At 42.2% G+C, this 13,524-nt stretch overlaps 1 protein-coding gene across 3 annotated transcripts in view; it reads right to left on the reverse strand.

Moving 5' to 3' along the window:
- The window catches only part of LOC118168685 (cytochrome c oxidase assembly protein COX16 homolog, mitochondrial), a 43,531-nt gene extending 31,153 nt beyond the window's left edge, over positions 1-12,378 (reverse strand). Inside the window, exons 1-4 of one of the 3 annotated variants that reach the window (XM_035329254.1) lie at positions 12,156-12,364; positions 9,997-10,081; positions 9,262-9,392; positions 1,310-1,387 (exon numbers count right to left, since the gene is read on the reverse strand). In XM_035329254.1, the coding sequence (XP_035185145.1) occupies positions 1,310-1,387; positions 9,262-9,264 (81 nt within the window). In that variant the 5' untranslated portion in view covers positions 9,265-9,392; positions 9,997-10,081; positions 12,156-12,364. Of the gene's footprint in view, positions 1-1,309; positions 1,388-9,261; positions 9,393-9,996; positions 10,082-12,155 lie in introns of all 3 variants that reach the window. The other 2 variants (XM_035329251.1, XM_035329253.1) reach the window with 2 other exon arrangements.
- Positions 12,379-13,524: the final 1,146 nt, after the last annotated feature.

A 13,524-nucleotide genomic window follows, 5' to 3' on the forward strand; every position in this document is an offset into this window, starting at 1 on the left:
CCCAGCACACAGCTCTGTAGAAAAGAGTTGTAAGATCACCCGTGTTTTAAGGGCTACCTCCAATACGGGACTGAGTAGAAGTGGGCCGCGTGGTGCTTCAAAGGCCGTAGTCAGGTATGCAACACAAGGAACAATGGAGAGCAACTGAAGTAATTTAGATGGCTCACAACAAGGTCTAAGACAAAACGAGGGCGTCTCCAAACCCTGAACAGGTGAAGATCTGAAAGCTTTGGTCACAGTAAAAAGCCGCTGTAAACCCATTCTTTCCTAGGTTACAAACTCTGTCATGGACAGCTTACACAAACACTTCTTACACAAAGTGCTACACAGTCTTTAAAAAAGCCTCAGGTCACCTGCAAGTCAGCAGCACTGAGATCACAAAGCCTCTCCGCATCGCAACAGCAGGCTTGCATACTCCAAAGTTAGATACAGCAAATCAGTACTACTCCTACTTAACTGGCATGCTCCTTTCAGATCATTTCACACATAATTTGGAACTAATGGTACACTTGGGGACATAAGTAGCACTGCTAAACAAGCCACTTCTCTCATTCAGAAGGTTTCCAGCACGTTTAAAGAAAGGCTTCTTCCACATAGTACATTTTGCCATAGGGAGTAAAGATTAGCTCCCGTTTAAAGAATAGGATGTAGCATAATGTTAAAGATACCTGCTTATCTCAGTAAACTTGAAGCCAAGCATTCCCCAAAAACTTAGCACTATTTACTCAACATCAAATAGTTTGAAAGCAGAACCAAAAGATTATTGTGCACCTTCTAAAATATCAAGTTTTCTTAGTCTAGATTAGGAATAAAAACTTCCTAACCTAACCTCGAATCTAAATCTCCCCTCTTAGTTTAAAACCATTCCCCCTTGTCCTTTCATTATCTGCCCAAGCAAAAGTTGCTCTCCATCTTTTTCATAAGCCCCCCTTAAGTACTGAAAAGCTGCAATAATGTCACCCTTGAGCCTTCTCTTCTTCAGGCTGAACAGCCCCAGAAGAGAAGAAATAGGAAGATGTGCTATACTTCATTTCTCCAGACTCAGAATTGCCATTTATAATCAATATAAGGAAGCAAATTACTTATTTTGATCAGTTTCCAGAGACAGCAAAAAGATTTGTCATTATTTCAGCCTCTTTCGTTATCTACACTGCCTCGCTGCCTAAGCACCCCAGGCGCAGCACAAGACCCAATGGTGAAAGGCATTAACGTGTCCCAGTACTAACACTTGTCTTAGCAAACTATCATTTATAAGTCAGCACATACACAAAATGAAATGAAGAGTAAAGAAGAAAACCATTTCAAGTACCGTGCCACGTAGTTTGTGGACATCGTATCTTATCTGAGCAAATTCACGGAGTCCAAAAGATCCCCCAACAAGATACAGCTGAAAAACAACAAAATGAAAATACAAGTTAGGACTAACGCAAAAAAAGCACATTCAGGTACTGACCCACTTCATTTACCAAGGCGCTCTGCTATTCTTCCAGCAGAAACACCAGGAACTGAAGAAAACAAACAACTGAAACATACGTATAGGGGAAGGAGGTGTATGTGGCACGTCAGAGATTTTTCTTCCACTCTTTGGGCCAGGATTTCACAAATTTCTTCCTTCATATACAAACAGGTGCATCACAACTCCCATTCTCTAGGAACTTCGTCTCCTGTTACCCCTTTTTTACCTCCCCATATGGCTTCCTGACATAATTGCAACACAGGAACGTTTTGTTACCGCAACAGCATTTGTTCCCATCATTTTCAAACTCTGTGGGGAAGTAACAATACTGCGTTGACTGGCTCTGATGTCTGTGTGTTCCAGATCTAATTAAGCTTCCAAACAGACCGGCTCACTGGAACTGTGGTTCACTGATACATTATCAACTAAGCTAAGAAATCATATCCAGCACACCTGCACCGTTATTATTGCCTCCTTAGTTGTCTTGCAATTCCCTCCACACCTGCAAAGCTTATGAAATAGAGTAATACAGGAATTAAGTGGGGGGAGTGCATCATAGCAGCATTAAAAAAAAATATTATTCTTTCTTACGGCAGAGGGATATCATTAAAATTGCCCATGTATTTTTATCGTTGAAAATGGACAGATCAACCAAAAGATCAAATATTGTTAACAAATACCATGAAGGACTTAAAAAGTAGCTTAGAAATCTCTCTACTTTGTGGAAGAATCAGGTTTTTCACTGCTGCTCTGACCTGAGACTTTTTCTGCTGTTCTCTGCTCAGGCTGAAAGGCTTCATTCGCATCTATAGATGAGCATCTTAAGGAAGGCTGCAGAAGCAAAGGAAGGGGAGAGGACCAACCTATTTTAACTCTTTTAACTGTTATAGTCCTTCATTACAGGCTGCTGGTAGCCATCCTCTGCACAATGATGGTTGATTTCTTGATACACATTAGGTTTGCTGCAATGGCTTGTGTCCAGTAATTGTTATAATTATGCTGCACAGGTAGTTGAAAATGTATGTGCTTTCCAGAGAGTATGCTATCCCAAGTTCAGGCCAGTGAAGCCACAAAGCCATACGCATTCAATTAAAACAAACCAAAAAGCCTTCTACGTTTATTCTTTCCATTTATTCTTTCTAAAAGGTGCATGACTATGGGATTTTCCATCAGGCAGATAAAGCTACTCAGAAACAAGCACGTGAATGTACTCTCCATGCCTCCGGAAGAGAGATGGGTTACAGACTGGGCTCCTGGGAGCAGAGGTGCTCTGTGCGGGGAATGAATGCTTCGCCAACAGCCAGGAGGTAAAGGCTCCAGCCTCCTGGCCTGGCCCTTTTGACAGCCTTACAAATGTAGCTGATGAGTACAAACAAATGGACCAAAGTTTTGTGATATGAGCATCTAGGCTACAAAGCTAGTTTCAGAAAGATGATAAGAAAATCATCACACGGTAGCAAGCAACTTTGAGTGACCTCAAACCTCCACTGTTTGAGGAATTAATGTTACTCTTGCAGATACTGAATCATTAATAGACACAATAGAGAAGATAGTATTAAAATAAAGGGAAAAGAATGTCTTTCTCATGTATAACTACTTTGGCAAGAAAGAATAACAAGAAACAAAAAATAAAAGTATTCAAATTGGTTAAAAAGGATGTGAATATTAAGATCTATTCAGTTGAAGCAGGTTTGTCAGCTGAAGGTATGGTATCTTCATACCATATGCTGGAAGTCTTGAGGATCAGACACTAATGGAATGTTACTATGGGTGACACCTATCAGCTAATGAAAACCTATGCTGATTCTTTAAGTCCTAGTGAGTATTCTGTTAATTAACAGCCTATGAGTTAATTTAAATTTCATGTCCTAACAAACAGAAATCTGTGGTAGTATGGACAAGATTATGGCTGTTACAAACGACAGCTTCTGTTTGTCTTGTCAGTGAGGGGCTGTGGTGGAGCAAAAGCAGCTGCACTAGAACTGGTTCAGTGCACAGTTGTTAAAGTAGGTAGAAAGTAGAAATTATGATATCACTTCAAAATTAATTTGTCCAACAACAGGCTTCCATAAAGTATGTTGTTATGAGATTCAACAGGAACAAAACCATGCTCCAACTAAAATAAATATTTTTTTTTTAGCTTTGGTAATTTAAAACTATGTAATGTACGTCATAGCTAGGGGAAATCAGGTAGATGGCTGTTGCATCAAATAAGTCATGCTACTCATTTTGTCTCATCACATTCTATCACTTGTTTGACAGCAAACATCCATTATACACTGCATTTTATGTTTGCAGCATACGTGTTAAAAATTTGATACTCACACCTCTCCTCCTTAAGACAAGTTTTGGCTTGAAACTGTAATTTTACTCAGAACTCCTTTACATTGCTAAAGGGAAGGAAAAGAAGAGAAAGAAAACACTTGGATTCTGATCTACTTTTGCTCTTCATACAGCATAAGCAGTATAGCCAGCCTGGCCAGTTGGACATTTTGCCTGTCAGACCTTACCAACACAGTTGCCTTTACATTTCCAATACTGCAATGGTGAATTGATCTTACAATGAAACATCAATTCAGCTGTGTCAGAGTTAAAGCCCATCGATGCTGTCAGGAACTATAACTGACACTGAAATACTACACAGCGTAAGGCCGGAAGGTTAGGATTCAGGTTATATAAAAGCACTGAATATACATAAAATATGAAGAAGATATTTACAATTCTATTTGATCAATGTTTTAAAGAACCAAACATGCTGTCTTCATCGCAAAAACAGACCCAAATCAGCCACATTCAGCACTTATTTAACCAGCCAACAGCATGTAAATACAGTCAGCCAACAGCACTGAGCATGAATTCTCTTTATCTACACATGCCACAGCAGCAACAGACAGCTTTTCAGTCAATTATATTTTTAAAACCATGTTCAAAAGCCAATAAAAGCCAGGATAGAGAAAGTATCAATGAGTTTACACAATTATAACAGCAGTAGAGGTAATAAAGGACTCGGTGACTGGCATTATGTTGAATGGAAATATTAGCTTCGGTTTAAGTGTTTCCTTTCTCTTTTGCATTATGAGGGAAGATGCCCTCACCACCTTAAGTTAATTGTATTTAAAGGGGAAAAAACAGACATACAAACAACAATGAAACATCAAGATTCAGCAATCAAAATAATGAGACGTGGGGCAAGATTGATGTTAAAAATTCCAGCAATGTCATTAGCTTATTGGCCTTGCATATTCTGTATGTCTCACATACTATTCTAGCTCTGCAAATTGTGATGGAGATAATCTCCACATTCCTTGCATGTTAAAAAAGCAGTACAATGGATGAACATGCTCAGGGCAAGCCAAGGGCAGAAGCAAAGTCCCACGTGTTCCACCTGCAGTCCTGCATTCCTTCATTGTGAGGCAACTATTAGTTTCAAATACATCAGAACGTGGAGCAAGAACTTTACTACACAGTAAACATCATGTCTAGTTACCTGAATGCCTTCAGCAGATCAATGAAACAATGCTACAATTTCCTTTACACCTGAAGTTTGCTCTTAAGAAGGCAAAATCAGGAGACATCCCAGTGAGCCAGCACTTAAGGCATGTTGGTGCAAGCAGCTTAGCAGCACAGCTAGCACGATCCCGCCATTAAAGATTACGCACTGGATTATTCCTTTATGTTTCAGTGAGTACACAAACTATGATGTTGTAATGCAATTATGCATGCATGGAAGACGTGCATGTTGCAAAACAAAATGAAAGATAGGATGTGACATAAGAGCACCATCTGTCACATACACTCAGCAACCTCAATACATGTCTTATGTAAAAAAATGACATAAAATTCTCTCTAATTCTTTTAAAAAATCTCTTTGCTCACTTCTCCATTGGGAAGTATGTTATGCAATTAGTTATGGATGGCATCAGACTGATCACTTAACGGATGGGTAATACTCGCTTTTGTCACCACCAACAGCGAGATGTTCGCCGAGGACTCCTAACAGCACAAGACGTTAGGACTTAAGAGCAGATCCCACCATCTCCTGCATAACCTTCGGTCCCCTGAGTTAACAAACTAACAGGAAACAATTTCTCTGGCAGCACCAGCAATTTGCAGCATCCTAAGCATCCCTGTTGCTCGAGAACCTCACTCCTGCTATAGCACCAGTTGTGAAAGCCAGATTACTAAACTACTTCACAGTTGTTGTAGGCCCCTAAATTAATCAAATCACTATATTTAGTGCTGGCAACACATATTACACACTAGCGTAAAGTAAGAAGGAAATGTTATCATAAATATCACTGAAGAATGAATGTGCTAATTTTCTAGGCTCTTCTTTAAGAACACCGCAGCAAACCCCTCCAGCTATTCATCATGAGCTTCAAAACTAGAACAGTCGTGAATAGTTTTATTTTAGTTTGCAGTGATCACAGTCAAAAGGTTTTGGGGGTTTCCTTTTTAAAGAACTGTCATATATGCGGTGCAGAACTGGTGAAAGACAGCAACTTGGCAGCGCAGAAGACTGAAGTCTCTTATTTGTTCCTAAATAAAGCAGCGCTCAAGCTGCCAGTCCCACAGCAGAGCCAGGCAGTTCAGCTGAACCTGAAGCGCCCCCCTCTGCCAGCTCTCGAAAGTATTTTATTTTCCAGAGCACCTCCAGCACTTTGCTCTAATGCAGAAATTGTTGAGAAGAGATGAAAACAGTGCAGAACCTTCTCAGAAACTGAAACCTCTCCTCACTCAATGGGAGCAGAATAGGGTCTGCCTTTTCTTCTCATCTGCAACAAATGGAAATTATTTTCAGTTTGGATCAGAGGCATCCTCTGGGGGAAACACAAAACTATCAAGTTCCTTAATTTCATTCAGAAGCACGGCCAAGTAAGAGCATGCACCGACCCTACGTGTATACTAGGATTCACAGTCTGAAGTGCATTACAACCAGACATGGATGAAACATGCCAATAGCTGCCCATATCAATACCATGCTGGCAACCTGGACAGCAACTGGTATCAGCTGGACCAGCCTCAACTGACTGACGAAGCAGCACGGTGCAGCTTTCACAGAATGTGGAACTTCGTGCAGAGCATTAAACTGGACCCGCTGCATCAGGTGAACTGGCTCAATATAGAGTGTGTTCAAAGCAATGACTTTAAAGACTGCGAATATGAATGGCTACAGGCAGAGCACAATAAAAATGGTCTGCAAACTTTCAATGCTACTATTTTGTGTCTTAGGAAGAAAAAAAAAATGGTTCATTAAATCGTCCATTTCATAGCAGGTTGGAAAGCATGGAAAATGTATTTAGTAGAAACCAACCTAAAAACAATGCAGGGCAGACAGCAACCCACACATTCCTCAATGTGAGCATTAGCAAAAAAGGGGCATTTTCAGCTCCTGCATTGCCACTTTGCTTTACACCCTCTGCTTGGACTGGGCAGATGACACAGGAATTTAGTTCAGCAGCTGCAGCTGTTATTACAGCTAAAATTACTAAAATTATTCTAAAATTAAAATCTAAATTTAATCTAATTTAAATCTAAAATTACTCACAGGTTCAAATCTAGCCAAAGCACACTATAATGAGAAACTGTTTACACCTTAGTGCAACCTGGGGTTCTTGTCACCTGTTCACTCTATGAAAAATAAACTGAAATCTACATTAAAGATAAAAACAAAGCACTACTAGTCAGGAAACACTTCCCTGGCTGACAGTGCTGGACAGGGACTGAAAGTTCAATGGAGTAGAGTTAATTTTACCCACTTACATTCACCACCCCTTGAAGAAGGTGAATCTTAAAGCAGGACTACCCACACAGTGTGAGAACAGGCAAATCTCTACTTGTGCTGCTGTTCCAAGGCTCAGCACGGATCTGAAGATCCCTGAGTGCCAGATTAGTCCACCTAATGGCATTGAACAATGTAAGCACACTTCCTCTGTTTTAAAATGAAATAGACGGCAAACCTGGAGTACAAGAGCGTACCTAACATTTATCTGGAAAACACTACTCAGAGATTTAGAATCAAAAATAAAAGTTTAAGGCATTGATTCAGAAGATGAGCTCAGAAACTTTGAGACCTGCCAGTCAAGTGAAAGATGGATGTCAGCGATTTCAGACTGCACAAACTGGAGTCCGCAAAAGCCCATTCAGCTTGAACATGCTGGCTTCCATTCCGACACAAACGGTTCTGGGGGTGGTTTTATCTGGAACAGCTCCACACTCTGCTGTGGATTCAAACACACACTCAGATGAACAGGAGATGCAAAGAAGTGCAGCACAAGTCAGGGACGTATCCCACCATAATCTCAGAAAGCCAATACTTATAATACAAATGATTAACGCATAAAAATGACACTATCCTACTCAATGATTTGGAGCTACCAATTTAAAACTCTAAAAACTGTTTTGTGTTTATTGCTTTTCTAGGCTACAGATTTAATACTTGTGGGCTTTTACAGGCAACAACAATTTATCTACAAAATTAGAAGTCAGAACTCTTTTATCATGGATAAATGTAAACTCCTATCCATCTCTCAAAGCATATTAACATTTAAATGAACTGTTCTGTATATGTCACATTTTATTGTAAAGTTGCATGAAGTAATATATACTAATAAAACTCTTGCAACTCAGTATTATGAATTGTTCAAGGTGATAATGTAGATGATGTTAACAATAACACTGACATATCCAGAAGTAAAAAATGCTAATTGTAGTCATTCTTTTTCATACAATACCAAAAGATAATTTAATAACAGTTTTTATACAGAAACACTGATGGCAGCAATAGATCTCAAAAACATGATTACTCCCAAGAAGAATGTTTCACTTTTTGAAATGTTCATATTATCTTTAATGGCTAGATCTTCCAAAATCAGCAGGGAAAAGTATGCCTAGTGTAGAGCTTACACCAGGATTCAGAATTTAGCAGCTTTTTATGCAATGCATTAGGCATGTTGTATTTAAAGGAATCTTTGGACATTTGGTTATTTAAATACATTTAAATGATAAAAATGTCCTTTCCCTACCCATTAGCCCAGTACAACTTCCAATATTGGTGAGTCACAGCACAAGATGGCACTTCTCAGAATTCACAAAATATTTCTGAGCATCAGTCTTGGCTTCTAGATGACCCTGACTTCACCAGCGAACAAAAGTAATCCGCATACACATGAATTCATATCCTGATGTCCTCTTTTTTTCCTTTTCTTTGCCAGAGGAGGTCAATAAAGTTGAGAGAAAATGGGTTCATTAACAAGGCCTGAGACACCCCTGACATTCTCTAATGGTGCCTGGGAGCGCTGACCGCGCCGCTGCAGCTCTGGTAGCAGCTCTCTCTAATCTGACCTTTCTTCTCCTCCTGTACGTGACAGGCCCTCTCGCTGTCTCTTAATGAAGTGCTTATCAAAGTAAACTTGCACTGTTCAAGGCAGCAACGTAGATGGCAATGTAGTACAGTCTGTGTGCGTAAACACTGATGGAGATATATTTTAGGAACATGTTTATTCACAGAGAAAAACTTTCACAGTTTCAGGCTACCTTCATCTTCTCTTCTGGCAACACTACGCATACCAAAGACAAGATCTGGAAAGAGGAGATACACAAGGAAAGTACTTGTAAAAGCATGGTCATTACAGGATGAGGAGATAAAAAAAAAAAAAAAAAAAAATGAAAAGATGCCAAAATCCACAGCTGTAGATATGAAGAATGTCACTACATGCTAAATGTTTGAAACCTGTGATGCTGCATATATAGAGCATTACATTTATTTTAGGTGTGCAATGAAAATCACCAAGTGAGGCACAGACCATATTTCCTGTCTGCCAAGATGCTGCTTTAGATCCTGAGCATTTAATTTTTCCCTTGTAACATGTTGACAGCAGAACTGGAACTGGATCTGTACATTCCTTTTGCAGCTTAGAGTACAAAAGATCCTTGTCTAGAATCAGCCAAAGACAGAAACAGAAATGCAAGTTTTGGCAAGTGTTGTGAGCATACAAAATATCATTTTTTAACATGTGTTTAAAACCTGCAACTGCTTTGCTATTTTGAAGCCCAAACACTACCTCAATGATTTGGAATCACCACTTACACTTGTTTAAAAAAAAATTACTTCCAGCAACCTTCAAATGTTCAAACTGCACCAGAGGTACCCTAACATGTTCTGTGTCTTGTAAGAAAGGTGTGACAATGGATCCACCTGATGTCGTACCAATGAGCCTCGCTCTCTCAACATCTTACAGAATCATCCCAGCAGCTGCAGTACGCTGACGGACACATCCCTTTGGGGCTGGTAGAGTTGATTGTGGAACAGAGCCAAGCATCCCAAAGACTTGCAGGCTCTTTCCTTTTAATGTGAAGCCTGACTTACTCACCACAATAGGAAAGAGACATCAGTACAGCTGACAAAGATGTTTAAATTACCACAGTAAGGCCCTCCTGTCATAACAGCAAATTTTAGAGCTACAGCTGTAAGGTCACTGAGCTCATCCCAACATCTACACAGATGTTGCTATCTTCACCAGTGCTTTATGACTATGCACCCTGCAGCACTCAAGCTGTTAAGATATTCCATGCCAGGTTACATTGCTCTCTCCTGCATGCATACAGTTTTACACCATGCAGAACCTGAGAAGTTTACAGAAAAAAAGAGTTAAAGAAAACGTTGACAACTCAAGGTTTCCTGCAGATTAATTCCCGCCCCCTACCGTCTCCCTGGTGCTCACAAAGAAACAGTCTTATCTTCTGAAAAAGCATGACTGAAAACTGTGATTTACACATCTTACTCTGAAAGCTGTTGTCATTTTGATGTTTTAAAGATGAAACAAGAAAATTCCTTCTGCATAGAAATACTCTAACAGCCCCAAGCCCAAATGAACACACACACACACACACAAAAAAAAGGGTCAAGATAACACTAAAAAGAAAGAAATATTTTTAATATGTACTAAAGCATGAGTGTATATAGTGAGACCCTCATCTGTTTTTGAATTATGATCTCTTCAACCTTGGATCCTTTTTAAAGAGTAATGCAGGGACTTCTCATTCAAATATGCAGTATAAGAAAGCAAGATATGAAATCGATTTTAATTTTAAAAAAGCCAACATAGTATTGATTAAAAGTCCAGCTCGTGTGCCCCAGCAGTACTGAAGAATAAAGTCTCATCTTTGTATAGTGAAAAATTACGTACAGGATGTGAGAATCTAACGGAGAACTTCCATTTCAGTACCATCAACAAATTCTGCAGAATTTAAAAGGTTACCAAGGCACGCTCCTTCTCTGACTGTGCACAGATTCAGCACCTTTTCTGCTGTCACTGATCTTTTAGGAATATTCTGCTCAGCTTCAGAGTTCAATAGATAGCCGAGGAACTGAAAAGAACTGCACAAAATTCTCCTTTTTCTTACTCCTTGGGAAGGCTTTGGGCAGCAACACAGAAACATTCTGAAATATTCACAGGGGAGACTAATTTTTTAAGGCATGGAGACATGAAACCCTGGAAAGAGATATGACAGAATATTTCTCAATATTACATTGTTGCTGAGGAAAGATCACTGCGGTAAGGAAAGGGGAATGAAATTAAACAGTACAAATACCAAAAAAAAAAAAAAAAGATTCTAAAATGTCTGCTATGACTGATGGCAAACCACGCAGGAACACCAGAAGGCCCAGAAGGGCAACCAGAGGGCTGCCTTGGCCCAGGAAGCCAAAGCCCTAGCTCCAGCACTGGAGCAGAACTGAAAATATGATGTTGCTGACAGGTGGCTGTTGAAGCTCTTCTACCTGTTTTTTTTCCTTTAAACAAGTGTTTTACTTTACTCTTGTTTCTGTGTCTTCTAATAAGATTTCTGTTTCTTCCACAACCCGTATTTGTTCTGCGGGTCCCGCCCCACCCAGGATACTTTCCCACTTTGGACGAGAACTAATAACTACATTTTGTAATTATTTTTTTCAATCCTTTGAGAACACAAACGATAACAAGCGTATCTTTGCCGTACCTCTCCCTTTTCTCGCGGGGAAGGTAATGCTGACAGTTCTGTCAGCCTAGATCTCGCCCGTCAGCTGCATCGCCTCGCTGACTGCGCCTGTTAACCTACCAAGCCAGAGGTATTCTTACTGAAAAGCTACGGTGACTTTTTTCTGCACCACTTCTAAGTATCTGTAATTTAATCATTTAGCATTTTTCCCAGTTAATATTGATCTGCAGAATATTAAGAATATTAAGCAGACTTAGTTCTCCTCATTTTGAAAGGTAAGTAGCAAAAAAATAGTAATAACCAGGTAAAGAATAGCACTGAGACCTAAAAATACATCCAACCTGAGACATCTCAGGAAGGTGTTACTAAACTCAAGACCACCACCGGAACACCCAAACACGAGGGGACTCATTTCAGCCTACGCACCAAGGAGCGCAGCTCCGGGCAGCCCTCCAGCTACACGTGCGCGCAGCGGGGCGGCCGGGCAGCGTTAGTGCCGTACCACCAAGTTGTCTGCAGTACCAGAGACGGGACTGGCAGATCCGTGCCAGCATGTTCTTCCACCCTGAACGCCGCTTACCCTTCAAGAATCGCATATGCGGACACGGAGCGGGGGGCTGCGCGCAGGGCGCCCAGTGCCTGCCTGGCCCCCTCCCTCCCCGCACCCCCGGCCTGGCCGCAGCCCGCCGCCAGGCGCCTCCCCGCCGCCCCCCGCCCCGCTCACCAACAGGGGGACGCCGTAGGTCATGGTGCGGCCCCGCCACAGCCGCCGGAGCCGCTCCATGGGCCCCGGCAGCGCTTCCCTCCCTCCTCCCCTCCGTGCCCGGCGGTTCCGGGCCGCCACAGCCGCTCCCTCCGGCGGCGCAACACGGCCGCGGCGGCGGCGTTCCGCGGGGAGGCTTAAAATGGCGGAGCCGTGCCCCTGCTGCCGCTCCCGTTCCCTGAGAACGCGCCGCGTCGTTGTCTGAGGGGCGGTTTGGTCCCTCTTGCAGGACAGTGGGCGCTCAAAGTTACTCGCTGCAGCACAGTCCTCGGGGGGAGATGGAAGCACTGTCCCCAAAACTGCAGCAAACCCGCGCGTGGCCCTGAATTACCCCGCTGACGTAAAATGCCCTTTGGGTGTGTATGGTAGAGGAGTTTGCCCTCGCTAAAGACACCTTTGAAGTCGCAGAAATTAGAAAACAGCGCAAGACTACAGAGAAAAAGACTCTCCAGACAGCCCCGAGGCTGACGAGCAGCTGCCGTGCGGTGGTTTGCGGCAGGATGTCCCTCGGGAGAAGTTCCCTTCTCGACTCCCTGGGGTGAAGGCAGGAACTTGTTTCTGCAGGCATCTCTGCCCCAGCAGGCAGAGGAAAAGCCTGCAGCGTGTAGTTTGGGAAGGCACAAAAGCTCGCGTTTCTGTGTAACGAAGAAAAATCCACGTGAAAATCGATAGCTGCTACAGCGCTCCCAGCAGGGAAGAGAGCAGCAGCCCGCTGCCGGCAGGGTGCGGATTGCCTTTTCTCGCCTGCAGAGCCGCAGGTACTGCCCTGTGGAAGATTTAGCACTGCATACGTACACACTTCGTAAGGACTGCCACCAGTAAAGACTTGTAAGGGTCACAGTCCCCTCCGAGCACACCTGTCTGCCCGGTGTTGAACGTGTGAAAAAGAGCTTCAGCGAGGGGATTTGGTTCAAATTCTCGGCACTTTTCTGTGTACTGCACTTCCTTTTGGGCTTCTGCGGGACATTCGGAAAAGGGCTTGGCCTGGGCTAAGTGGACCTCAAAAACAAACCGTGCCGCTTTGCAGAATGATGATTAAATGATGACTAGTGCAAAGGAATGACTAGTTCACTGAATCTCAGCAAACGTGGGGATTTTACTGCCGTCTCAAAAGCCAGCCTGCAGAGCTGAGAGCAGGGGCATTTCAGGAAAGCAGGTGGCATGGAGACACAAAGAGCTTCCATAGCTTACAAGGTACCAGGACAAGCAGGACTGCAGGACAGCAGGAAACATTGCCATTCGGATTGATAAGTGCTGAGGGCACCGCTGAATTCAAATATACAGCTTCTGCCCTCCCCAGTGAGACATACTCACTCAGTGGATGACCAGT

This window comes from Oxyura jamaicensis, chromosome 5 (genome assembly GCF_011077185.1).
Source record: "Oxyura jamaicensis isolate SHBP4307 breed ruddy duck chromosome 5, BPBGC_Ojam_1.0, whole genome shotgun sequence".
Lineage (NCBI taxonomy): Eukaryota > Metazoa > Chordata > Aves > Anseriformes > Anatidae > Oxyura > Oxyura jamaicensis.